A 27752-nucleotide genomic window follows, 5' to 3' on the forward strand; every position below is an offset into this window, starting at 1 on the left:
GACTTCGTCTTCATCTACTTTTTTGGGTCTTAGTTGTCCGTCAAATCGCCTTCGCCGTCGCCTTCGCTTTTTAAAAATTTCTCATTAAATACCGCGTCTTGCTTGTAGTTGGCCTACGATACACAGCCAATTAGCGTGATTCCCCTGCAAGCTTTTTATACTCGCTCATCACTTACGAAACAGGAATATTAGTTTTGTATCAAGTTCGACTCTGAGCGCTATTGAACAAAACTTTTGAAATTCAAGTACATATCAGATGATAGCACATCTTATCATCTTATCACAGCTTATGCATCTAAGCCTCAATTAAGTCTAAAATATGATCACACAAGAAAAGTATCTGCCTAAGCGAGTATCGTACGTCTGTTACTCATCGACTCTTAACTTTCGGCATTTTGGCCACATTTGCTGCAGAGCTCTTAATTGTTTGCCACAGTCCAAGTTTCAGCACCCGAGCTGCCATTATGCGGTTGGACCCTTTGGGCCACGCATCGATTAAATGTTATTAAAACCAGGAATTACATAAACACCTAATCAATTTTTAGTACATCTCAAACTAAAATATTGCTTGAACAAATTTGAAGCCCTAACCTCTATTCTCCTCTGTACCCTCTGTTGATGCTCTTTGCCATGCTTATGCTCATGCTCATGTATTTTCAGGCTTAATTAATGACCCGTCGAGCTTCGAAAATTTTGCATGTGAGGTGGACGCCTCTTCGGGGCCCCATTTATCATGGAGTGAGATGCAATGAGAGAGCGAGAGAGAAAGACTGAGAGATAAAGAAAGAGAGACATAGTTCCATTCAGTGGAACATATCTCCAGCTGTCCGAGCTGGCCAAGATTAATTTACTTTTGATTATTTGGACAAAAGCCCTTTGTCAATACATGAAGACGGCAGCAATTGTTGGCCTAAACGAGACGCCCATCCAACTATTTGCGGCTGGTGTAATGATCCGTTTACTCCGCAGCCGCGCCAGCCGGCTAACCATAGCTAACCCAGGCTAATGAACATGCAATGCAATGCTCCCTCAACGCTTCTCATTACCAAGTTCCTCAGTCGAGTGTCAGCGACTGGGTCGGGGCTAAGCCACAACTTGAGGGCGTTGCACAATAAGACATCGCATGCCTCGTCGTGCAATATCTGAGAAATATTTTGTGTTGTAAACCTAGTCTGAAAAATTATTAAAAGGCTATAATATATGTTATTGGTAAAGACTAAGTACGCGAAACATTAATTATAATAAATACACATTAAATGATTTTCTTTCTAGTAAACAATTTAACGTAAACATCTCCACTACGGTAAATAAACCCATAATAAATTCAAAGCTTTTTGTCAGGTTTGTATTTTAAATGCATTTTCAATTGCATGTAAAAAAGTACAAACAAGTAAGAAAGCTCCAGTCGAGACTGCTCGACTAGGAGATACCCTGAACCCTCTAAGCTGATATTCTAATCATTCTGCACTTCTTTTATGCACACATACATACATATGCATCCACACGCACGCATAAGCCTGCGCTCTGCTAACTGCGCAGTAAGCAGCGACTGCGCTTGGGCTGCGCTGCAGTGTGGGCAATATTATGAGAATTTATTTGTTGAATAATTTCTTTCGTAGACATACGATCTTGATGAAACTTTCAGAGCGTAATTATATGGTGAACATGTGTGTACATTCCAAAGCCCAAGTCTCTAGTACTTGAAATGCGTTTTTTACAAATTGGGGGAGAAGGGGGCGTGGTATCCAAAATCTGTAAATTACAAAATCTTTGTATCGATTAACTTTATATACAACGCAAATTTGAAGACTCCAAGTCTAAAAATGTTCAAATTAGGCTGAAAAAACAAAATCAATTTTTCGATTATTCTCGATAAAAAAGTTATCGGACGATTTATCGAAAAAATAAAGCAAACTCGTACTGCGTATGGTACTCACGAGTATGCATGCCAAATTTCAGCTCTCTAGCTCTTATAACTTCTGAGATCGACGCACTCATACGGACGGACGGACGGACGGACGGACGGACGGACGGACGGACGGACGGACGGACGGACGGACGGACAGACGGACAGGGCTATATCGACTCAGCTGGTCGCGCTGATCAAGAATATATATACTTTGTGGGGTCTGCCACGCCTCCTTCTGCCCGTTACATACTTTTTCACAAAACCATTATACCCTGATTTCCCATTTTCAATGGGTTCAGGGTATAAAAATAGCTTATTTATAGTTATATACTAGAAGTAGGAGATACTTTTTGAATATACCCATATAATCTATGCCTTTTCTCTGGTGGAGATTAAATGAGATCCAATATCACTATCCAGCTAGAAATCTAAATTTACTAACGTTAGGTCAAATTTGTATTTTTATCGGCGTGAGTTTGTAGAAAATATTTTACAAATAATATGTTCCCTTATAAACGTTTCATTTTAAAGCAACAAATTAAATGAGTGCTGCGCGCAGAGCTTTTAGCTTGAGCAATAGCTTAGTCAGCAACCGTTATTATGTATCGAAACCAAAAGTTGACTTAAAGACGTAGAGCTTTGTATTTCTCGATTCAGTAAGCAATTGTAAAAGACTCAAGAAGCAAGTTTTTGTTCATTGCTAAGCCGCGGTAATTCGTACTCATATGGTTAAAGACTCGAAATATTTTAAGAGTCCCTTGAATTTCGAAATAATGAGAGTCAACTATATATATATATATATATATATATATATATATATATATATATATATATATATATATATATATATATGCAGTATTTTATTTTACTATTTTGTTATTTGCAGTATTGGTAATTGCTGCGTATTATCGCAAAAACCTTGACCATGTTAATTTCCTATGCACGCCATAGTCGCAAAAGTGAAAATTGTGGTCGTCGAAAGAGATTTAAATATAATATATTATATATGTATATAAAGATGACATAGCAGGCGTAAAGTAATTGTTGTTGAATTTTGTTTCACTGATGTAACAATAAGTCGCTAATGACCAGTTGAGCTCCGTTACACAATCACAGCAGCAACAGCAACCAAAGTACATAAAGGACCATCGAGTGCTTTGAAACAAAAGAACAAAAATACATCGACTGTTATGTTGAGCATGCGAGCGATATTATAAGTGTATATAAAAATCACATACAAATACAATTTATAAACAAGTAAGAAAGCTCTAGTCGAGACTGCTCGACTACGAGATCCCCTGAACCCTCGGAGCAATAGATATTTCAATAATTTTTCGCGTCTTTCAGCTTACACAAGAAACACGCACACACGCACACACAGGCATACATACACACACACGCATACAGACACAAACACATACACACACTCACATACACACACACATACACAAACACATACATACACATGCACAAACACATACACACACATACACAGCCACATACACACACAAGCACCCACGCATAAACACGCATGGGCTGCAGTATACGCTTACTATGAGAACTTAATTGCTTAATAACTTTTTTTATGGACGTACGATCTTCATGAAACTTTCAGATTATGATTATAACATAAATATGCATGTAATTGCCAAAGCACAAGTCTCTAGTATTTGAAATACGCTTCTTACAAAAGTGAGGGTGAGGGGGTGAATTTAGAGGTGGGGGGTTAATTTTAACAAAAACCGAAATTGTATAAATTGCATGTAAGCATACATTAAAAATTTGGAGACTCTAGTAATAAAGGTGTAGAAGATATAATTTTATAACTGGTTTTCGATAAGGGTTTTTATCGATAAAAAAAGATCGGGATAAGTTATCGATTTTTAATGATAAACTTGATATGCGCGCTGTAATTACGGACATTTTAAAAAAAATTTGAAGTCTCTAGCTCTTATATCTTCTGAAATCGACGCGTTCATACATACGGACAGACGGACAGACGGACGGACGGACAGACGGACAGACGGACAGACAGACGGACAGGGCCAAATCAACTCCGCTCGTCGCCCTGATCAAGAATATATATACTTTGTGGGGTCTGCCACGCCTCCTTCTGCCTGTTACATACATTTCAACAAAACCATTATACCCTGATTTCCCATTGAAAATGGGTTCAGGGTATAAAAAAAATGACGAGACACAGCGTTTGATTAATCTCCGATCATACATCAAAACATCATCGTCATCATTCAGGTAAATATCTGCGCCAACCAAATTATGACCCACATATTCCAAGTATTTGATAGACATTGATTGATTTTGAAACAACGCAAAACAAAATATAGAAATTATAATTTTATTTATAATAACTATTATTAAGGCAATACTAGATATATGCTTTGTGTCAATCATATTTTCGACCCAATGATGGACATTGATTAATTATAAGTATGATGGCACTTTACTAAAAACAATTATTTAACGAAAATATTATAAGAATCTGCATTAAATTTGCGCATGTTAATATCAGTGCAAGGAAAATAAGAATAATGATTAGTATATCATTATTCTTATTTTCCTTGTTAAGTTATCAAGTTAATTTTTACATAAATGCGAATTGGACAAAAGTAGATTGCGCCAAATGTCAAAAGAAATTTATTTGAAATTTTCATATTTGCTTTTCTAACCAGATTTCGTCATTGGAGACTGCAAAAACCATCTAGGTAATATTTTCCCGATTTTAATTAAAAGTTTCAGAAAGGATATTTAAATAATTATGCAGTAATATAACTTCCAATTTGCTAAATTGGTAAAAATAATAATTTAGCTGCAATAAAATTACTTGAGTCTACTTCAGTAACATATTCGTTATAGTGATCCCCGCAAATAATTCCAATTTCTTTTGGCCATAAAGAAAATTATATAAATAATGATGATAATTTGAAAAACCAAAAACACGTGGACGTAACGTCTAGTCTACTGGGCGTTATGTAACGCGAGCGCACAGCCCAATTAAACGCCACGATCCGCAAATTGAACTGGGTCTTTGGTCAACTGGGTCAGGCGATCGGCAATGGCCATCGAAGCGATTTATGAATTGGCCAAAAGCTGTGCAATTTGGCGCGTCACTAATGACAATTTCGCGCGATTTGTGCAAGTTATGTTTAATTATTGATGCGATAATGCGGGCAGCTCTCAAAAACAAATCCCCCTCAACGATCGTCAGCGAAATTAAATTGTGTATGGGGCCCTAAACAATGAATATGCTAATTCATATATGACTTCCGGCGAGTCAGATTGTATGCGTGTATGCATAAGCCCCAAAATATATTGTCTGGCAGATGACGCAGCCAATTGCCTGTGTGAGTGTGGAGAGTGTAAGTAGTAAAGACTGTGTCTCAAGGTTGCTCAAAAGAAAACTGGTAAGAGTGATAGAGGCGACTGCTAGACTCTTAGGTGGCCTGTAAAAAGTCTTTAAAATTTTTATATTATCCGCATAACGCAAAGCGGTGTCTCAGTTGTATGTCATCTTTCAATTGTATTAACATATTTTATATTAAACACGTTTCGAGCAATTTTAATGCAAACATAGACAAACGCTGTTAGGTTTCAACCAGGCCACTTGCAGTTGCTCAGAAGTATAATACCCCAAAATTTCTTAATGCCTACAGGGTATTACAAAGGTAAGTTGCTTTAGTGGCGTTTGTGAGATCTTAGTGGAATTTGTTGTGGTCTTTGATGGTTTCAGTTTCATTTGAACTCTGCTTCGTCGCTCATCAAGCCAAACAGCAGCAGCTCGATCATCATCACAATAGATTTGGGTATCCGCTTTATAAGTGACAGCCGACCACTGATTAGCATTTAGTTGGTTTCTGTTAGCCGAGAGACCCGGTGCTGCTCTTCAAAACCCAACTTTCAGTCGAACAAACTCGAGCCGAAATGCGTGCGTTTATTGTAAGATATTGAACTCAGTCCACGTAAGCTTGATTTCTCATGTGTTTACCATTAGGTTACGTGCCTCTTGGGCATGTCGCTGGCCAAGCCGCAAGGATACAATTACCAGGCGGGACGCATACCCGGCTTGGCGGGACTGCAGCAGCAACAGCAGGGTGCAAGCCTGGATGAGCAACGGCTGCTGCAGCAGGCGCTAGAGGCACCCAAGGTTCAGCAACTACTGAGTACACAGCCGACACAGAGCCAGCAAGTCTTCCAGCAGCCCCTGATTCTCCAGCAACCACAGCCGCAGCAGCAGCAGCAGCAGCAGATCTACCAGCAACCTCAGCAGCAACACCAAATTTTCCAGCAACAGGCCTCAAACTTTGGTTACAATCAACTGGCGCAACACCAGGCCTACAGCCCAGTCGTCTCCAAGGATATCTATGTGCATGTACCACCCGCCGAGGAGCCCGAGGAGCGTTATCCGCAGCCCGTGCTGCCTGTGGGTCCACCTCGAAAGCATTACCGCATTGTGTTCATCAAGGCACCCACACCCAGTGTCAGTAAGGCAGCTGTGCGTGTTCAGCAGGCTCCTGTGGAGGAAAAGACCATCATCTATGTGCTGACAAAGAAACCTGATCCTCTCGAGCTGCAAACAGCCATTGAAGAGGCAGCGCCCAAACCCATAAGCAAACCAGAAGTCTTCTTTATAAAGTACAAAACGCAGGAGGAAGCGGCGCATGCGCAACGCACCATACAAGGTAAGTCAAAAACTTTGCATAAGGCCGAGACCTTGCAGTTCACATTTTGAGCCCCCAGAAATGTTTGAAGATTTGTGTGAGTTGGAGGTCAACCTGTATACCTGTATGGTTTACTTATTACGGGTTTTATGCTCGTTTGTGCACTGCTAAAAACGGAATATTGGTCAGTTTGTGTGATCAGCACGAGTGTGCATGCATCTTTTGGGACACGTCTTTTACACATACATATGTACTTTATATAGCAAGGAGATTAATGAAAATATCTATCATAAACATAAAAGCGGACTACGCAATCGATTCTCAAATGGTTTTTATGATTTTCCAGCTCAATATGATCAGCTGGGCGGCACTACGCAAGTATCTGATGAGGGTGTGGCACCGGTAACATCGGTCATCGGATCCTTGGACAATCAGAGTGGACGTGTCTCAGTTGCTGGAGTCGGAACAGCTGGAACTGGTTCCACGGCCTCCATAGGGGGTCTGACAGGCACCATACCCAACAAATATTTGCCCGCCCATTTGCGGACATAGAAAATTGACTGAAATGAAAAGAATCGTTATTGTTGTAGTTAACTAAGTAAGAAATTGTTATTATGTATGTATATGTATGTACATATATCTAGCTAAATAAACATATCCCCTTCTTCTCCGACCTTTAAGCGTGTCTTTCACAACTTTTCCCATTAACACAGCCAATTTGACAAAGGCGAGCACGAATTGAAATCAAAGAAAAAAGACGAACTCATTTATGCCTCTGTATTGCCACATTTGTTTAGCCGGTCGGGAAAACCGGTCGGAGAGATTAGCATTTGATTAGTCTTGCATAACTGCCATCTACATATGCATAATGAAGCCACTGACCAATATCTTGATTACGAATGCAGCCGCTAAGTGGTCACTCACTCTTGACGATCCTCATATAAAAACACATAAGATATTATATATATATGTGAGCGAACATTCCAAATTTATTACCTATATGATAAGGAAGTATATATGTTATATTTAAAATGATTTGAATTATGATCGTAGCTCAGTCCATTAAGATATTCATTTCGGCTTTTGGTTGGTATTACAAAATTTCTTAAGCCAGCAAACACATTTTCTTGCAAAGTGGAAGGAACAGAAATTATGAAGCTAAAGCAATAATTAATATAAATATAGATAATGTAAGTACGTCCAATCATAGGGCAGAATCTTTTATTTCTTTTACTCTTTTCAAGGCCCGAAAGTAAATGATAAATAAATATCCCAACAATCTCATGGAAAAAATATGTTGATTTGGCAATTATGTTTATAACAATCTTAATTATTTAATTTATAGTGTCTACCTATTATCATTATGATTATATTATTAATTAACAGACAAGGCTATATGTTAATATTTTATAAGAATTAGGACTCTAATTTAGTAATTGGAAGAAGATGTGTTAGTTACAAGTAAATGTTATTACAATGTTAGGTTGGAGCTATGCAGAACACCTTTCAGAATCCAGCTATACTGATTGCTGAAGACCTCAACGCTTCAGCATGATGCTTTCATGCATATGAAAAAATCAACTCAGTTAATTTTATTTATCTATATAGTAATATATTTCGATGTCTTTTTCTATGCACGACAAAACCTATATCTGTATAATATATAATCATGGCTTGAATTGGTATTTCTGGTTAAAATATATATTTGTTTTGATGTGAATATTGAATTGACAATAAATTAGAATTAACTACAATCGAGCGATTCTTTAAGCTGAATACATGAAATGCGTTAGGGATGCTTATTTAGTTTTGGCTGGGATGTAGCGCTTGGATGGCACGTTGACGCCAAAGCTGGTGCTCGTTGACACCGAAGAGGTCTGTAGACCGCCCTGGATGCCAATATTACCCCCACCGATCGATGGCACAAATGAGTTCGGCTGCTGGATGCTTTGGCTTAGGATTCCCTGACCATTTTGGACAACTGTCTGAGTCTGCGGAGGATGAAGTTGGTGGTGCTGCTGCTGGATAGACTGGGGGACAATGTTGCCCAGGTTGAGGGAGCCAGTGCCCGAGAAGCTAGTGATGGGAGCCACTCCCTCATCGGAAATGTGTGTGGCACCGCCCAAAGCATCGTACTGCGCTTGAATTTCTTGTTGGGCGCGCTGGGCCTCCTCAGAGGTCTTGTACTTGATGAAGTAAACCTCTGGTTTGTGTACCTTGGGCTCGGTCTGGGCCAGCTGCAGATGCTGATGGATCTCATTGATATCGGGCTTCTTGGACAGTACATAAATGACGGTCTTCTCCTCGTTGCTGGCCTGGGCACGTTTTAAAACTGCAGCCGTGTGCTTCAGATTCTGTGTGGGTGCCTTGATGAACACAATGCGATAGTTCTTGCGAATGGGCGTGTTATCCAATTGCGGTGACGACTGCAGCTCCTCAGTGTCATCGGGAGCTGAGTGAATGTAAATGTCTTTCGTCACGATCGAGGGGCGCTGTACGTACTGCGACTGCACTAACTGCTGCTGTGGCTGAGACACAATCTGTGGCTGTGGCAGATTCAGGACCTGTTGCTGTTGATAGTTCTGCACAAACTGCTGTTGCTGCTGCTGCTGAGGCTGAACAGGAATAGAGGGCACAAATTGTTGCTGCTGCGGCTGCTGGAAGACCTGCGGCTGCTGGGGCAGCGGCTGGGATAGCGGCTGCGGGGCCTGAATCACATTATTAATCACAGGTGAGATGGGCTGCGAGAGGGACTGCTGGCCGGACACACTGTATATTCCACTAGTAGAAATCGGCGTCTGCGGACGCAGATTGCCAACTGGCAGAAGCGGCGTATTTTGCTGATATTTGTAGCCCTGTGGAGCAGCGACGACGAGTGCCACGCAAGACAAGTACTGCAAATATATACAGATATTCCAATTTAAATAGCACTTTACTCCTAGAAGCATGCGACTTACCACTAGAAAGCTGAACCGTTTCATTTTGGTAAACTGAACTTCTGCTCGAGCAGTTTGAGCTCAACTGATGCCCCAACAGATCGCCAGCAAAGGTTTTTATAAGATGATCTTCCTCACCGTCGGCTGGGCATCAAATTATTCAATCTATTGTCCAGCTCCAGCTCCATCTACATAGTTGGCAAATCACGGAACCATATTCGGAAATATTCAGATGAGCGCATTAGAGCTGCATCTCGCATAGTGAACTGTTATATAACGATATCCAACTTGATATTTAAATGTGTATAATCACATAATATTTCAACGAGCGATGCGGAATTAATGCGAAATATTATTGGTTAATACGACACATCAATGTATCAAACACTACCCCCTCCAAAAGAAAGTCATTTCATATGCATATGCAGCTGTCCAAACCCAGTCCCAGACCCAGACCCAGACCCAGACCCAGACCTGGCCCCAAGCCCAAGCTGAAGCTCACAGACCCAAAACGTTTACGGATCGGCAAATTAGTAGTTCGTTAAGTTGTTCGGAACAAACTTTATGCATAATTTAGTTCAGCCCAAAAAAAAAAAAATAGACACAAGTTAACCAAGTGACAAAAAAAAAAAAAAAAAAAAAAAAAAACATGTAAGCAAATTTTTGTTTTTAAAGAAAGCAGTTTCAGTTTCAGAGGTCTACACATTTATTTTCTTCTCGTTTCTGGTTTGACATGCCTTAACTTGTTTGTCTGCTTCATTTTAATGTGAATCTTTTACACAACCCTTGGGTGTCGTTAGCTTTCGAAATATATAACATAACAAAGGCCCAAACTGTCATTGTCTTTCATTATGCTAATCAATTCAGCATCCAAATAGTAAATAGCGCGATAAAGCTGGAGTAATAATTATTTACAATTTGTTGTAAGTCTTCCGAAAAATAATATATCATGCATGAGGTATGTGGGCGGAGAAAAGTATAAAATGCACAATGCACGATTAAATGTGACATAAGATTTAAATCTTAATTAATATTAAATCTGTAGCATTCGATTTGACTAATATTGTTTTACAATAATGCATACATTTAAATTTAAATTTGAATTCAATTTTGGCATAGCCCCCCATTCTATTTTTACACCCTGAACCCATTTTCAATGGCAAATCAGGGTATAATGGTTTTGTTAAAGTGTATGTAACAGGCAGAAGGAGGCGTGGCAGTTTTTGCTAAAATTTACCCTCCACCTCTATGTCCACCTCCTCACCCTAACTTTTGTAAAAAGCGTATTTCAAATACTAGAGACTTGTGCTTTGGCACACACTGCAGCCCATGCGTGTTTATCAAGCATAAATGTGTGTATGTGTTTATGTATGTAAATGTTTGTGTATGTCTGTGTGTGTGTGTGTGTGTATGCGTGTGTGTGTATGTATGCCAGTGTGTGCGTGCGTGCGTGTGTGTGTGTGTGTGCGTGTTTCTTGTGTAAGTGTAAGTCAGTGTAAATTCTTAACTCTACTACAACGACGTCTTGACAGATATCATATAATTTCCAATTAAGATTGTTCACATAGAACTTCTTTGTATGTAATAGGGTTTTAAGACGAAGATTCTTCACTAGAGCAATTTTACCTGTTTAGTATGCAGCCCTGCTTATAGTCGCATCACAACTGATTCATCTGACAATTTGGCAAAAAGCTAAGTTTCACCAAAATCCAACAAAATCGCGTGTCAAAATATTATCCCTAGAAGCATAAACTAGACACTTGCAAATTATGTTTGAAAATCTAAATTATATTTGTTAGCAATATTTACTAGCTATGATTTTGTTGCTTAAATCTAAAACCTACGACTTGGTGGCAAGTACGCGCTATTCGAAGGCAGCTCGGCTGCAGTTAATCCAACAACCCCTGTCCCGCTCTTTGTGGTAAAGTCCAAGACGGGAGATGAGGAGCCGGCATTATGATTGGTCGAGCGGCCGGGAAGCGAATCGTATTGGGCTTGGATAACACGTTGAGCATTCTCGGCATCGCTGGGAGTGCGATACTTGACGAAGTGCACCTCTGGTTTGTTGTTAGTCTGGAGCTTGATGTGGTTCAGTTTGTTGGCCAACTCACTGACATCGGCCTGTTTGTTCAGTACATATATGGCTGTGCGATCATCGGAGGCGGAGGAAGCCAATTGTAGTGCAGCATGCTCCAGACCCGTATTTTCGGGACCCTTAATGAAGAGAACACGCAGATTCCTCCTCAGACTATTTGCGATCTGATCGTTGATGGGACTATTGTCGAACTCTTGTTCCGGTGCACTATATGTGTAGAACTCCTTGTTAAACTCGTTGACCTGGAGTATGGGCTCTGACAACTGGGCCGAGCCACCATGCACAAGACCGCCATCAGAGGTGGCGATCAATCCGCCACGCCCATCGCCAGAATGGGATTGGGGTGAATAATCATATTGGCCTCGAGCAACGGCAATGAAGCATAGCATCTGCAGCATGGGTCGATTGACAAAGCCGTTTCTTGCAAAGATCATATATAGACTTACCAGAAAAGCGCGCATCTTGAGCCTGGGCTAGTAGGTTTTTCTTGCCAATGGGGTATGAACGTGTTGGGCAGCTGCTGAGCTGTGTCTGTGTCTGCCAATTGCAAGTCTGGCCTTTATTTATATAGAGGCTCAGATGCATCCGATCCCATTTTTGGCTGCAAGACATGCAAATGCGCTACATTAGGCAACAGTACAACATTAACTGCCCCCCATATTCCAATTAAAATACCAATCGCCCTTTAATTGGAACATATAGCTTTGCATGAAAAATAGCGACTTCATCGACTTTAATAAGTCGGAAAATGTGTAAATGTATTCAAATGACGTCGCGGTCTTTATTTTGACCTACAGATTTGTGGGTTTGCCCAACTTGCAACCCGCATGGAATGCGACATTTTGTCGGCATTGCATTTTGTCTGGATTCATCTGAGACAAATCGGTCGATGAATTGCTTAAAGTTGTATATCAAATTTGCATAATGGGAAATTTACCAAAGTTTCCAAATATCTTCAATATAAGACCAGATGAGCACACTTAATTTATTAAGCATTAGATATTTATTTTCTAACTTAAAACAGAATAATCTATGACTCTAATTGAAGGATATCAATAAAATAAACAAGCCCAAACACCTGGATTTTAAAACTCTCAATTTTATATTTTGCCTACAAATATGCAACAGTCTTACAATACCTTTTTGTATACTTCTAATAAAATTTTTGTTATACCCTGAACCCATTGAAAATGAGAATCAGTCCCATATTGGCGCAATAATCTGTTTATTAATTTTCACCTTATTAGTGAGTGACATTTAACTAAAATTTCATCTAAATTCTTTATTTTTGCACATATTGTCCATGTGTGGCGGAAAATTTAGAAAATATGGTATTGTATATAGCTTTATGTTTACGGATCCAAAATATGTAATTATTTGCATACTAAAATCTCCATGAGAGGTCGACATTCCTTGTAACGAAAATTACATGAAGTACATAATACAATACAAAGATATAATCGATAAAGTTTTCGGACAATATAGTCGTAATATTAAACATTCTAGAATAGAGTAATATTATTCAAATATTCAATTGCTTCGTACAATTCAAGCTTTGTATACACTTCACTGAGCTTTTGAAGCTATTACGCCTATGACATCATAATGAAACTGGAGCATTGAACTGGTTTTATTATATGGGCAAAGACAACGTAAGCGAAAGCTTTATTTTAAAAACAAACTAGTTGTCCCGATGAACTTCGTACCGCCTAAAAGTCTCTATATATATAAAACAAAGTCGAGTTTGTTACAAAACTTATAATTCGAGATCTGCTGCACCAATTTTCATGGTTTTTGATTTGTTGGATTTGTCTCCGCCCCGAACAGCAAAATATATCTTAAAAATACTGAAAAATTTAGGAATAGTTGAAAAATACGTTATTTTTCCTAAAAGTTCTTTAATTTCGGAGCTGTCAAATTTTTTTTATCGAAATCAGTATGTAATGTCATGTTACCTTTTAGCTGAACTAATTTAGGCTTCTATGAACGTAATGCAAAATTACAAAAAAAATATTAATATAGATAATTGTCAGAATTTTCACGACTCATTAAACAATATGCGCAATAATTCATCGAACTAACCTTCTTGGCAGTTTCCTCACCTGAAACAAATACAGTAAAAATTGTATTTTAGAACCCCTTATAGGTTTCCGACTCTTACAGCTACTCTCTGCTAAATTAAGAGTGATAACTTTTTTTGTGTACCAAAAGCAAACAGAATGAAATGTATATAAAGTTAAAATGAAAACAATGATTGATTTTACCATTTAATGGATTAATCATTTTGATATTAAAGTGATATCCATCGTCTCCTTGCCAAAACATCAGCGGGTATTGTAAAGCGTCATATGAACGGTGCGTTTCAGATATTCTTTGTAGTTGCTCATTACTGCGTTGTGTAAGCACAATATCGCGTGCTTCCAAGCTTTCACCAACGATCAGGATTGCCACTTCATCAATTTTTGTAGCATTAAATGTGCGTTCATGTGTTCCAGCTGGTCTTTTATCTGCTCTGATTACTACTTTATAGTCATCTCTTGGCATGCGCTCTAAAGCAGTCTTGAACAGCTTGACCAATGCATGATGTTCGTGAAGCATTTGCTGCAAACCTGGGAGAATTGCTTTTTTTCATAGCTGTGTTGATTTCTTGACGCCGGTCAAGTTGTTCTTCCATATTGCCCATGAAGTATATTTGCAAGAATTTGTGCTATGCATCTTCAATAGGTTGCAATGATCCAATGCGATGGCAAATCTGGCCTTGAATTTTTAAATTCAAAGCCATAGTTAACAAACTACATTGTTCCAAATTTTTTTTTTTTTTTTTTTTTGTTTATCATTTTTTTTTAATCATAGAAAATAAAATTTTTAACGTAAATTAAATGTCGGATTATATCCGTCTCCAATAATTTCCGCCCCAAATGGAGTAATTTGGAAACAGGCATTGTATTTTTGCCATAAAGCAGGGCTCTGGTGGCGGGACCACTAATGGCAATGTCACTTTACCACTAAGGCAGCACAAACCGGGCGTTTCACCAGCAAACTTCAATGTGCCACAATGATGGCAATCAACGTCCATTGGACCAATGCAAACTAAAGGATTCAAGCTGTAGTCAATGGTGCAATCATATCGAAACACTGCTCGATTCAAATCAATCCTTGAACTTTGCTGGGTACTAATGCGGCGTCTTTCTCGGGCGATTTCTCGTTCTTCGTCAGATAATTGACTCGCGATATTCCGATGCCTAATTGCATTATGGGTCCGCCGGGAAAGATTAGATCTTCTAGGACGCGGCATTTTTTATCAATAGTAACACTGAATATGCCCTCGCACAAAACCACATAAAACAATCGAGAAATATAAATATAAATAATCTACACAAATTTATGTTTGACACAAACAAATACCTGAATTTTCGAGATATTTAGCTTTTGTACGCACGTATTATTTTTATCAAATATGCTTTTTTTTATGAATAGTCAGGTTCAGGCTGTGCCGTAGACTGATTGACTACATTTGTTTATTTACTTCTATACTATTGTATAATATGAGAGCATGAGAGCAGCATATGAAATGCATGACATAGTTATGGATTCTTAGCTAATTATCATTCCAGCAACTTCTCTTTTACTAATATTGCCCATATTCTATTTAAATTTACATATCAAAAAAGCCTGTTGAATGATCTCACTTTCCCACAAAACGATCTCGTTTTCAGTTGAACACAAAAGCACACCGAAATGTAGTTCTTTTTTTATTTATTTATTTTTTTTTTTTTTTATGCAAATAATCTTAAAATATCAATGCCTTATAAGCAAGTAACAGCGACTAACTGATGGCCTATAAACACCTGAAGTTGGATAAGGAAATTTCATATTCCGCTTTCACTTCAATGTGAATAAACACATATAAACGCAAATAAGATCATATAAAATAAACAAGATCAACAGTTCTTGAGATCATATTCATACATAAAACATATGGGTATACTACCAGATTTGAATCAGTGAGGGCATTAAGTAAGGAGTCAGATTTGCGATTACTAGAAAAATGCAGCGGTTGATATTGTCTCGTCTGCTCGTGTGGCCGACCGGCTGTGGATTATGTTAAACGAATAAAGTTTAAAACTCGTTTCGGTATTATTTCAAGTCGCTCAAGTTCAGATAGTTGCAAATTATAATTTGATTATGAATAGCATGATAATACAAAACAAGTAAGAAGGCTAGTCGAAACTGCTCAACTAGGAGATACCCTGAACCCTCTAAGTTGATATTCTACTCATTCTGCACTTCTTTTATGCACACATGCATACACACGCACATGCATAATCACGCGCTCTGCCGACTGCGCAGTTAGCAGCGACTGCGCTAGGACTGCGCTACAGTGTGGGCAATATTATAAGAATTTATTAGTTGAATAATTTCTTTTGTAGACATACAATCTTAATGAAACTTTCAGAGCGTAATCATATGGTGAATATGTGTGTACATTCCAAAGCACAAGTCTCTAGCGTGGTATTCAAAATCTGTAAATTACAAAATCTTCATATCGATCTACTGTATATATGTACATAGTAAATTTGCAGCCTCTAGGTCTAAAAGTGCTGAAATTAAGCTGAAACAAGAAAATCAATTTTTCAATTTTTCTCGATAAAAAAGTTATTGGATAAGTTATCGAAAAAAGATGATAAACTTGTACAGCGTATGGTACACACGAGTATGCATGCCAAATTTCAGTTCTCTATCTCTTATAACTTCTGAGATCGACGCACTCATACAGACGGACAGACGGACAGGGCTATATCGACTCAGCTCGTCACGCTGATCAAAAATACATATACTTTATGGGATCTGCCACGCCTCCTTCTGCCCATTACATACTTTTTCACAAAACCATTATACCCCGATTTCCCATTTTCAATGGGTTCAGGGTATAATTACAATAGTATTTTATTTTGTGGGCTATAAAAACGCTTGTGAATAGGCACGCGCGTTTTAGTTTAGCTCAAGGAATCGGCGCAAAATGAAGACTGTTTGCGTAAGTCCTTCTGAATTTAATATTTCTAGAGAAATATTTAAGTCTCAACATGTTATTCAGTTGCTTGTACTCTTCGCCCTGCTGGCTGTAGTCTATGCTGCTCCGGCACCCGCAGCCTCTCCCGATGAGCCCACCGTATCCATTTTGCGATATAGGAACGATCAGGAACTGGAGTCTATACAGCGTGCAATAATTGCGCAATACGAAGGTCGACTTGGCGGCACCACACAGATTCATGCACCACGCACCGCAAGTGTCGTCAATCCCCGGACCCTCGGCATCCACATTTAAATACCGATAAGTTTAATAAATTACAAATTGTTGTGAATATTCGGTGATAATTTACTGATAAGCTGATAAGGCGCAGCCTCACCGCGTCTCAGATCGTCAGGGCTTCAGTCGCGCCTTACCACTTCAAGTGTAAACAACCCAAAAATTATTTGTATATATAAATTTATATTATTTGTATAAATAAATTTATATAATGAGTTGCTTGCTGGCACTTTTATCGGCTGCTCTGTTTTGTTTGGCTGGAAGCCAGCGATTGCCCAAGAATCAGCCGATGTTCTTTCCCAAGGAACAGGACATTGTCTTTCCAGATAACAAGCAATACAAAACACCATTCAAAATCAGTGACTTTTACTATAATAGTAAGCTAAACACTAAGCTCGAGCTTCCGATGCCGCCGCAGCGTGAACTCAATCCGACTCGCTTCAGGCCGGGGCAACCGTTTCCACCTCCGCCAAATGGGCGACGATACAAGAAAAGGCGCACGGGGCAGAATAGACGCCTCTGCGAGCGCAGTGAGTTCTTTTCACAGTTCTCATCTTTAGCGTAATCCATTGACTGAAATCTTCTTATTAAGAGTACTCTGAGTATGTTGAGCGAATCTTTCCCAACGATACCGCTGTTTCGGAAGACGCAAATGACGAAGATTTCGATGGCCGAGTTCTTGCCCGGCCTGGTGAATACCCCCATATGGTATGTTCTTTTAAGCTGATAATAAACTATTGTACACTCCGAGAAAATATCGAAGGTTATGAGCTCAAGCAAAAGTGTCAAGTGCTGGTCAACCTAGGAACGGATTAGTTGTATATCTCTTTATTCCGTTCATTCAAAACATACGCTCAATTCAGTATATATGTACATAAGTACAACATTTTTCTCTGAGTGTAGCTTCCCATTATCGTAAGTGACCCGCATAAAACCGGAACATTTATTTTGACAGGCGGCTGTCGGCTTTGAGACTAACTCCGACAAAATCGATTACAAGTGTGGAGGCAGTTTGATAAGCGACAATTTCGTATTGACGGCGGCCCATTGCACCGAGGTGGACGGGTGAGTTGCCGAGTCAAGAGGACGCGTTGTCGAGAGCGAGTACTGAGTCGATGATTCTCTGATTGCATCCGGCACATTTAACATTTTTGTAGAGATGCGCCGAAATGGGTTCGCATCGGTGGACTGAATCTTATGATCGATGAGGTTACGGTTGAGCCTCAGAACTTCGTCATCGAGATCATCTTCAACCATCCCGATTACAGAGTTGAATTATATTATAATGATATAGCACTGCTTAAGCTGTCTAATAATGTAATGTGAGTATTCACGGATTTCGAAAATGCTAATTTGCAGTTGTGTAAAATAGGAATAGATACTCTTGTAATTCAAATCAACATAAATTAATGGTTTCTTTCAGACTAAGTGAGTTCGTTCGCCCCATCCGGCTGTGGGTGGATAAGGAGATACCTACTTCAATTGCATTCGCCATGGGCTATGGCTCGACTAGCTTTAGCAAGGCCATGACATATCGCCTGACCCATCTAAATGCGACCATAGTACCCAACGATGAGTGCACCCGGGATCTGCCTGTATTTGCTGAGACTCCCAATGGCATTATAGACAGTCAGATCTGCGCTCAGGATTTCCTTCAGAATCGGGACACTTGTCAGGGCGACTCAGGCGGTCCGCTACAGCTGAATTTGCCTGGTCGCAGACGCAGCCTTATTCATTATCATCTTATAGGAATCACCTCCTTTGGCGTATTCTGTCGCAGCAGCTACCCAAGTGTATATACACGTGTGTATTCGTTCTTGGACTGGATCGAAAATATTACATGGGGTATGCCGGAAAACTGAACGTCACTGAATCATAAATTATGTATCACAGACTGCAGCTAACAATAGCTGAGGAATGCAAATATGTAGAAGATATTCTAGAATACAATATGTTCATGTATTTCTTAAAATAAAATTAAAACTTACAAGAAAAAAAAAATAGAACATTTATTACCCACAAAAATTGGAAAACGCATGGAATATATAAAACAGGTCAATGAAAGTGTACTACGATTAGGAATTTGACTACAAAACATTTACATGTAATACAAACAATTAATTGCAAAATATATTTTATATATTCTATATTTTTTTAAGGAAAAAACGAAAGAAAATTTTTGGTCAAGTTTGCTGAGTATTCTAGCCGAGGGAGTATTAGACCTCATTGTTGGCATCCAGAACCTGACGTTTGATGTCCTCATAGGAAGGCAGGGTCTACAAAGGGAAACAGAATTCAAAATGCATTCAGAGATAGTAGAAGAAATTGTTGAATGATATATGATTTATAAGCATTAGGCGCTGAAATACTCACGCACAATATTCAGTGGAGTATTTGATATTAGACATGCGAAAACAGAATTATGAAAAGCAGGCGATTGTTATGTTTAAATGTGAAGAGCAACGAATTGATTTTATTAGAGTTTTACCAACCTGCCAGTAGTTGTCGTCCCAAGAGGGGAACATGCGCTTGAAGACGCGAGGCTCCTGACTCTGGGTCACCCGAATAATGCTAACAGTGTCTACGGTGCGGGCGGTTGGCTCCGAGCTGATGTAGCGCTATAATCGAATGGATAAAGTGGGTCATTAAGGAATTTTTACTAAGATTGCAGTAACTGGAGACCTGATTTTGGTTGTGTTGAACACTATTTTACCTTGGCCATGTCCAGTATCCTGCCATTCTCCTCGGCTGTGGCGCCGGAGCCGACCCACATGTAGATCTCATCGCCAGCATCCAACAGCATGACATCATCCGTGTCGAGATCCTCCTGCTGGTAGTCGGCGACCTCCTCGACCTTAGTACGCCCAGCGCGTGTCAATCGGCAGTGGAATAACCGTGGCTCGAGCAGTGGTGGAGTTTGATCGTCCAGGCTACGGTCGTACTGACCCTCGCCGTTCAGATCTTCCCAGAAGTCGTCGGGCTCAGCTCCCTCCTCGATTAACTCCAGCTCCGCATCCTTCCAGTAGTTCGCAAAGCGTGACGTCGCCGCCTCCTTCTCAAAAGTAGAAGCACCCAGTCCTTGCCAAATGAAAACCTTGTGCGTCTTGGTGGAAGCTAGAGCAAACGCGTCTCCAGAAGCCAGCGAAGAGCTATCAGCAGGCACTTCGCTTGCGTGGATATCGCTCTCGACCGTGCCGCGAATGCGAAACAGCTGCGCGGACACAGGTAATGCCGTATAGGAAGTCAACAGCTTGCCCTTGAAGATCTTGTAGAAGTGACGAGGCTCATGGCCCTGTGTGGTGCGCACCAACAAAGCATTCTGTTCGACGGCCAAGGCCATTCCATCCTCGAAGGCACGCTCCTTGACAGCCGCATTGGCCTTGGCACCCTGCCAGACATAAACAATGGTGCCCTTGTCACCATTATTGGCCTCATAGTTGTAAGTAAGCACGTAGGAGCCGAAACCCAGCAGCGGCAGCTCCTCCTCCAAAGGCACATGGTTGCGGAACACCTCGTTGCTGCCCGCCTTGGACACATACTGGGTAATATCCTTGATGCTGTTTTGGCCATGATCGGGCATGAAGCCGATGGCGCGACCACCGCTTTTCTTCAACTTCTGCACGACAGCATCGATCTCATCCACATCGAGAGACTCATCCGAGCCGATGTCTAAAGCGGAGCGTATCAGACGGGTATGAGACATACCCACATCGCGCCAAGTGTCGAAATATTGCTTGAATGGAGCCGACTCGGCGCCCTCGACAATGCGATGAATCTGGGTCCAAGCTGGGTATTTTTTGGTGCGCAAGAACTCTTGTGCCTTAGCCATGGCGTCGGACTTTTCTTTGGGAGTAGCGCCACGTCCCACCCACACAAAAATGCCGGAGCCAGTGTCCAAAATGAAGCAATCGCGCGTATCCAGCATGGCTTGACGTAGTGGCTTCTGAGCAATGGTATCCACTTGGAGATTACCACTGGCATCGGACACCTTGTATAGTGTGACTGCGGCAGCATCTGTGCGCTCGAAAGCACCATCCTCATCAGCGGACGACTCCTCAGGAACCTGGTCGGCTGAGCCAGAGCCTAACACGTCGAAGAACTGCTGCTTATCCATCTCCGTGCTGAACTCATCGATGATCTGCACACGGGCGCGTCCATTGTGATCCTGATCCCTGATCTGGTTAGCTGCGCTAATAGCTTTCAGCTTTTCCACGCGCTTGGCCTGGGCACCCACGTAGACATAGATGTCATTGCCAGCATCCAGAATGAAGCAATCACCCTTGTTCATCGAGGAGACTGAGAGATTTACCTGCCGCACGCGCACATTACGCTTGCCCTTCACCTGGAACAAGCGCTTCTCGCCCTGGGCATTTGTCTGCACGTGCTTGAATCCGGTGCCAACGCCACCCTGTTCATACCGCACACCTGTACAGGGGAAAAGAGTTCTTCAAAAATCATCTTGACACACTACACAATATTTACCGTTCTTGAAGTAGCTGAGGAACAGCTGTGATTCGTGATCCTGCACCTCGCGATGCTGCACGGGACCTCCATTGAGGATATCGTCTAATTGCACTGTCAGAATAGCCGCAGCTCCAGCCTCATCAGTGGATGTCTCCGAGCCCAGCCAGAAGTGCACATCCCATGTGAGTTGCTTGTCCTTCGGGTTCTGCTTGGTCTACAAATTTAATTGAAGCAAGTAAAGTCTTAATATTATTATTATTATATGTATATAGTAATTATCTATAAAAACAAGTAAGAAGGCTCCAGTCGAGACTGCTCGACTAGGAGATACCCTGAACCCTCCAAGCTGATATTCTAATCATTCTGGACTTCTTTTATGCACACATACATACACATGCACGCATAAGCCTGCGCTCTGCTAACTGCGCAGTAAGCAGACTGCGCTTGGGCTGCGCTGCAGTGTGGGCAATATTATGAGAATTTATTTGTTGAATAATTTCTTTTGTAGACATACAATCTTGATGAAACTTTTAGAGCGTTATCATATGGTGAATATGTGTGTACATTTTTAAGCACAAGTCTCTAGTACTTGAAATGCTTAAAAATTGGGGGAGAAGGGGGCGTGGTATCCAAAATCTGTAGGCAACAAAATCTTTGTACCAATTAACTTTATATACAACGCAAATTTGAAGTCCCCAGGTCTTTTTCGATTATTCTTATTATTTAAAAAATATGATAAACTTGTATTGCCTATGGTATACACGAGTATGCATGCCAAATTTCAGCTCTCTAGCTCTTATATCTTCTGATATCCTTTTGCTCATACGGACGGACGGACGGACAGACGGACAGGGCTATATCGACTCAGCTCGTCGCCCTGATCAAGAATATATATACTTTATGGGGTCTGCGATGATTCCTTCTGCCTGTTACATACTTTTGACAAAACCATTATACCCTGATTTCCCATTTTCAATGGGTTCAGGGTATAAAAATAAAAAGATCTTCACTATGTAAGTTCACAAAGGACTTATTGTTAGTCATAAGTCAATTATAATGAGGCTTTTTAGTTATTTTATTATTAAAGTGAATCATAAATTGAGATCAAAATACGACAAATCAATTAACGAATAAAAATAAAAGGCAGCAAAAATGATTCATTATAGATAATTACATTAACAAATCTTCTTTTAATTGGTTAACATTTTTAGTAACACGAATTCAACATAGGAGATAGTATACCCTATTATAAATATTTTTTATTTTTAAATTTTTTATTCAACTTATTCTCATATTATTCTCATATAAAAAGAAAATATATTCATATATTTATCATTATTGCACTATTATTATTCTTTGTATTTTTATATTTTACTTACATTCAGTATGATGAAGGAATCTCCAGTGTAAAATTTGCCATAGTTGTTTGGGGGATACGGCACAGGCTCGAAATTCTAGAACACCAAAATTGCACAGACATGAGTATATAAAGGAATATGTATATATGTATATATATATATATGTATATATATATATATATATATATATATATATATATATATATATATATATATATTAATGTTCTATTTCGGGTGCTGGAACAATCAAAATATTTATTTAAAAAAAAAATAAAATTAAGTCAATATAAACAAAGGCAAAATAATACAAAAACAAACATAAGGAAAAGTTGTTGCCATTTGCCAGCAGGAGCTAATAAATTATGCTGTTTCTCAGTAAATTAACACACACTGGTCGTATTGACAGCACAGACACATACAGTGAAGCTTCGCTGGCCAAACATATGTTGTTCATATTGCGTGTCAGTGAATAGAAACCAGCATCAGACACCAGTCAACAATTCCTTTAATGCAAACACGTGTGTATATATGTATGTATTTGTGCGTCTCTATAAGTAAGTGTGTCTATGTGTGTGTGTACTAGCACTTTGCATGCCAATGGCTACAGCTGCCGCTGAGGCGCCGCTCGCTGAACAACGCATTCGAGCGTGGGTGTCGAACTTTCCCCCAAACGATGTAAACATGCAGCGGCAACAACTATTTATTTACTCTTCCCTCGCATATGCAGTGTATAAAAGTGAAATTGCAAGCGTATTCTAAGACACCTATACACGATAGAAGACTATATATGCCAAACTTATCGATAATAAAAGATTAAGAACATTTAAATATAGAATATTTCCTCATATGAATTTTCACTTTTTTCATATATTGGGTCGTTCCCTAAGTATTTTCGTTTTATTTTCTTTTCTTCGGTGAAATTCAAACATTATTATTAGACATTGAGAATACACTTGTTAAATGGCCTTGCTATGTTACAAGAAATGTTCTATTTGATTTCTCATAAATATAAATATTAATATTACAAACTTCGTTAGAAATTTAATGATCAGATATGCGAAAATGTTCATAGTACTTTTTTTTATAAATAAATGTATAAATAAATAAATAATTAAATGTTCCTTATACTATTTTTTTATAAATATACTTACTTCAATGCGCCAGATCTCTAGGCCAGGTGCACGACCGGCATTGGCAAAAGCTGGATGCATGATGCGTCTGGCTGGCTGCTTGTTGGTGCCACTAGCGGGTTGAACGTCAGCAGTTGGGACTGGGAACGCGGGCCGAGTGTTGAATGTGCCGGCTGAGCAGAATCTCGTAGCAATGCCGATGAATACGACCAAACTGCTAAAAGTGAAAATAATTCAGTTTCTATTATTCAACTAAACGGCTTTTTCAGGCAACAAGTTGACCTATCTAGCTGAACCGGACTGTCACAGGTTTCAATGTCAGTGAGTCATAACCATAAAAGGTTGTTCAAACGCGGAGAGTCTCACTTGTCGTTTGATGTACTGTACTCGAAAAACTGGCCAAACATATACATAGTTGACAAGCATGAGAGCATGAACAATTGATATTCTTTTAATGAACGCGCTCGCGGCCTATGAGTAATACACTATTTGCACTATTTATTTACCTAAAAAGGTAATCTATGAGAGTTGTCTAATAAAACTTATTAAATCAGTCAACAAATAAGGACGTCGTTAAAACTTCGATTCAAAGTGACTATTATCAGAACAATAAAGTCTAAGATTTTTGGCACATTCTAGATCAGAATTTCAGTCTGATAAAAATGCGGAAAATCTGATTAAGACTTACAATTTTGTATATGTATAATTGCGTTATTTATGAGCTCGCGCCGTATAAGTAATATTTGCACTAGAAAATAGCTTTTTTTTACACTTTGCTCTGCTCTATTCAAAACTGGGAGCTTATTAGCTAGCGAACCACTCGCTTGCATTACCTGCAGATGACTGCCAGATGACGGGCGGCGCTTCGCTTTGCCATTTCGTGGCGGCGTTGGCTTCTGGGGGCGATGGAGCGAGCGACAGGGGATGAGGCTACTCGCTGAGCGCCTTTGTTTATTGTTGCTTGATATATATAAATATATATGCGCTTGTGTGTAGCAGCTTGTGTCGGTCGAATGGTTGCTATTATTATGTAGTATTCGTCTTTGTTTTTATCTTTCCCAACTTAAACACAGAAAAGAGAAGAATGAACTGTGAATGAGAAAGAACAACAGGTTATTAAAGCATTGATAAAAACATGAGACATAAACATTATTTGATATGAAACGCACCTTACTCCAAGTCAAACAAATTAAATTCACAAGATATCTATATCATGATATCTATATAATAATAATTTATTATCTGTACAATAAATCAAATGAAATAATTTTCAATATTTAAATATCCACTCTGATATAGACTAAAATATTATTATATTATTATTATATATTATATACCAGAGCATTGATAATATCATATGTGATATAGGGCCCTATTTGTCACATGTTTAATAACACTTAATATTAGTATTCTTTTCATATACAAATATGTTATATATTGTATATGATATTATTACATTATTATATATATTATATTATTATATTATATTATATTAAAAATATACGGTGTTGAAATAAGAACCGGCTCAGGATTCCCACAGACTTCCTTTAACTGTTGTTCGTAAGCTTGATTTCATTTTTTCAGCGTTAAGCAAGCTTAAACGTTTTATGGTGCTTAGATAACAACATGTAGTTTTTAGTTTTAATATCACTTATTGAAGCTGCCAATTAAAACGCGTCACGCACGTTTTACTTTTTATACCCTGAACCCATTGAAAATGGGAAATCAGGGTATAATGGTTTTGTGAAAAAGTATGTAACGGGCAGAAGGAGGCGTGGCAGACCCCACAAAGTATATATATTCTTGATCAGCGTGACGAGCTGAGTCGATATAGCCCTGTCCGTCTGTCCGTCCGTCCGTCTGTCCGTCCGTCCGTCCGTATGAGTGCGTCGATCTCAGAAGTTATAAGAGCTAGAGCTGAAATTTGGCATGCATACTCGTGTGTACCATACGCAATACGAGTTTGCTTTATTTTTTCGATAAATCGGCCGATAACTTTTTTATCGAGGATAATCGAAAAATTGATTTTGTTTTTTTAGCCTAATTTTAACATTTTTAGACCTGGAGTCTTCAAATTTGTGTTGTGTGTAAAGTTAATCGATACAAAGATTTTGTAATTTACAGATTTTGGATACCACGCCCCCTTCTCCCCCAATTTGTAAAAAACGCATTTCAAGCACTAGAGACTTGTGCTTTGGAATGTACACACATATTCACCATATGATTACACTCTGAAAGTTTTATTAAGATCGTGTGTCTACAAAAGAAATTATTCGTCAAATAAATTCTCATAATATTGCCCACACTGCAGCGCAGCCCAAGCGCAGTCGCTGCTTACTGCGCAGTTAGCAGAGCGCAGACTTATGTGTGCGTGTGGATGCATGTGTATGTATGTGTGCATAAAAGAGGTGCAGAATAATTAGAATATCAGCTTAGAGGGTTCAGGGTATCTCCTAGTCGAGCAGTCTCGACTGGAGCCTTCTTACTTGTTTATTTTCTAATTATAATTTTAAGTAATTAAGTTTGCAACATGACGACATGTGAGTCTCGGTTGATGTCACGATTAAAGAAATAGCACCATCGGCAAGCCCTTTTCTCTTTTCTCAACTGGGTCACGAGTTTTATAAACATTATACATATTTATGTATATATACGATTTATGATAAGCGACAATGCTCACATTGTTTATTTGCCTTATTCATGTATTTTCTCTGTGATTTTCAAGTTCGACCTGTTATTGGACAATCTGTGTACATATATATTGTAGTATATATAAATGCGACGTGTTTTGATTTTCAACTAGCTCTTAATATGTATTCCAAGTGTTGTACCTCAAGCACACGTCATCTTCCTCAACAATTGTTAACTACAATGGATAGAAAAGAAGCAGCACAAAAAGAACTCACAAATTCATGTTTAACAACTCATTAACAAATCGTACTTCAAAACGCGTTAACTCATAAAAAATATTTACTTCAATATATATGCATTTTAAAATAGACAAGAGTACAGCGTTTTAATGTCATTTTAAATGTGATAAATATAAACAATAATTGGTAAATATTTCTTCCTCCTATCTGTGTACATAAAATTACACATAGAATATATAATGGTTACAAAAAGCGTAGTTCTTGAAATAAGAATTTAAATGCAATTACATATTCTCAAATGAGGGGACAAATATATATGTATATATTATTCAAATATATCTTTAGGTCCTCGAGATACTAATCCTTTGAAGTTTCTAATTTTATTGTACTTTTTGGATTGCTTATTTTGCTTTTCTTTTTCGGAAAAGACTTGAGTTACATACACATATGTATATATAGATATGTGTATATACATACAAGTCACTATTACGCATTTGAAGGCTTTAACCCAAGATAAGCTCAGCTCACAGCAGTTGATAACCCTAATCAGTAAAACATATAATATGTATATACACAAGTACAATTGATCAATGATTCGATTTTGCGAGCCACAGGTTATCAATTGGTGTTTCATGCTTTTAAGTCATTCATATGAAGTATATCATGTACATACAATATTAAATTATATAGTTTCTAATTTTGTATATTTATCTAGATTTCACACAATTTTAAGCAGAGCAGCTGATCTATTCACTCTATCAAGACAACCAAACACATACATATACACTAAGTAAATAAATCACTTACGCTTCTCTGTCAACGAGATGAACTGAAAGCTTACAGGCTTTGGAAGCAACTAAACAAAATCGCGGCACTCGTATGTAGTGATCGAAGCAACGCAGCTTTAGACACTGAACGAAACTGAACAATTGTCGTTGACTTTATAAAAGGCCGCTAGAAAGCAAAGCGAAATCAAGCACAGTCGCCCTCTCCGGTTTGATAAGAC

At 39.0% G+C, this 27752-nt stretch overlaps 6 protein-coding genes across 9 annotated transcripts; 3 read left to right on the plus strand and 3 right to left on the minus strand.

Annotated features, from left to right (window-relative positions):
- The first annotated feature begins 5657 nt into the window (after nt 1-5657).
- TwdlG (TweedleG) lies at nt 5658-7258 on the plus strand. Its single transcript, XM_018014036.2, has 3 exons — nt 5658-5863; nt 5919-6606; nt 6932-7258. The coding sequence occupies exons 1-3, from the start codon at nt 5849-5851 to the stop codon at nt 7135-7137; spliced, it is 909 nt and encodes a 302-aa protein (XP_017869525.1). The 5' UTR covers nt 5658-5848; the 3' UTR covers nt 7138-7258.
- Nucleotides 7259-8270: 1012 nt separating this feature from the next.
- On the minus strand, nt 8271-9703 carry TwdlF (TweedleF). Its single transcript, XM_089476288.1, has 2 exons — nt 9543-9703; nt 8271-9479 (listed from the first exon to the last, which is right to left on the minus strand). The coding sequence occupies exons 1-2, from the start codon at nt 9564-9566 to the stop codon at nt 8385-8387; spliced, it is 1119 nt and encodes a 372-aa protein (XP_089332414.1). The 5' UTR covers nt 9567-9703; the 3' UTR covers nt 8271-8384.
- A 1585-nt stretch (nt 9704-11288) lies between these two features.
- Nucleotides 11289-12223, minus strand: LOC108621726 (uncharacterized). The gene is made up of 2 exons (XM_018019215.2): nt 12063-12223; nt 11289-12005 (listed from the first exon to the last, which is right to left on the minus strand). The coding sequence occupies exons 1-2, from the start codon at nt 12075-12077 to the stop codon at nt 11355-11357; spliced, it is 666 nt and encodes a 221-aa protein (XP_017874704.1). The 5' UTR covers nt 12078-12223; the 3' UTR covers nt 11289-11354.
- A 4319-nt stretch (nt 12224-16542) lies between these two features.
- LOC108618106 (uncharacterized) lies at nt 16543-17159 on the plus strand. Its single transcript, XM_018014014.2, has 2 exons — nt 16543-16651; nt 16712-17159. Exons 1-2 carry the CDS (start codon nt 16637-16639, stop codon nt 16940-16942), a joined length of 246 nt encoding a protein of 81 aa, XP_017869503.1. The 5' UTR covers nt 16543-16636; the 3' UTR covers nt 16943-17159.
- Nucleotides 17136-18834, plus strand: LOC108618061 (venom protease). Its single transcript, XM_018013971.2, has 5 exons — nt 17136-17454; nt 17517-17632; nt 17880-17989; nt 18082-18246; nt 18348-18834. The coding sequence occupies exons 1-5, from the start codon at nt 17136-17138 to the stop codon at nt 18784-18786; spliced, it is 1149 nt and encodes a 382-aa protein (XP_017869460.2). The 3' UTR covers nt 18787-18834.
- Nucleotides 18835-18908: 74 nt separating this feature from the next.
- Gel (Gelsolin) lies at nt 18909-27711 on the minus strand. Of its 4 annotated transcripts, none has more exons than XM_089476275.1 (8): nt 27554-27711; nt 24710-24965; nt 23898-24090; nt 22768-22842; nt 21407-21602; nt 19638-21349; nt 19417-19542; nt 18909-19200 (listed from the first exon to the last, which is right to left on the minus strand). In XM_089476275.1, the coding sequence occupies exons 2-8, from the start codon at nt 24751-24753 to the stop codon at nt 19141-19143; spliced, it is 2406 nt and encodes an 801-aa protein (XP_089332401.1). In that variant the 5' UTR covers nt 24754-24965; nt 27554-27711; the 3' UTR covers nt 18909-19140. The 4 variants fall into 4 exon arrangements, with proteins under 4 accessions (XP_089332401.1, XP_089332400.1, XP_089332403.1 ...); XM_089476274.1 differs by having other exon boundaries at nt 23898-24093; XM_089476277.1 differs by lacking the exons at nt 24710-24965; nt 27554-27711 and adding an exon at nt 24565-24703.
- Between the last annotated feature and the right edge of the window lie 41 nt (nt 27712-27752).

Source organism: Drosophila arizonae, chromosome 2 (genome assembly GCF_054131065.1).
Source record: "Drosophila arizonae isolate 15081-1271.41 chromosome 2, UAZ_ARI_1.0, whole genome shotgun sequence".
Lineage (NCBI taxonomy): Eukaryota > Metazoa > Arthropoda > Insecta > Diptera > Drosophilidae > Drosophila > Drosophila arizonae.

Bases quoted from the DNA above. Each gene is read 5' to 3' on its own strand.
- LOC108618061 (XM_018013971.2), top strand. From the start codon at position 17,136: ATGAGTTGCTTGCTGGCACTTTTATCGGCTGCTCTGTTTTGTTTGGCT. The intron at 17,455-17,516 runs GTGAGTTCTTTT...CTTCTTATTAAG, and splicing joins TAGACGCCTCTGCGAGCGCA to AGTACTCTGAGTATGTTGAG. The intron at 17,990-18,081 runs GTGAGTTGCCGA...ACATTTTTGTAG, and splicing joins CATTGCACCGAGGTGGACGG to AGATGCGCCGAAATGGGTTC.
- TwdlF (XM_089476288.1), bottom strand. From the start codon at position 9,566: ATGAAACGGTTCAGCTTTCTAGTG. The intron at 9,480-9,542 runs GTAAGTCGCATG...ATATATTTGCAG, and splicing joins AACGGTTCAGCTTTCTAGTG to TACTTGTCTTGCGTGGCACT.
- TwdlG (XM_018014036.2), top strand. The intron at 6,607-6,931 runs GTAAGTCAAAAA...ATGATTTTCCAG, and splicing joins TGCGCAACGCACCATACAAG to CTCAATATGATCAGCTGGGC.
- Gel (XM_089476274.1), bottom strand. From the start codon at position 24,753: ATGGCAAAGCGAAGCGCCGCCCGTCATCTGGCAGTCATCTGCAG. The intron at 21,350-21,406 runs GTAAATATTGTG...TCCCCTGTACAG, and splicing joins CCTCAGCTACTTCAAGAACG to GTGTGCGGTATGAACAGGGT. The intron at 19,543-19,637 runs GTAAAATAGTGT...ATTCGATTATAG, and splicing joins GGATACTGGACATGGCCAAG to CGCTACATCAGCTCGGAGCC.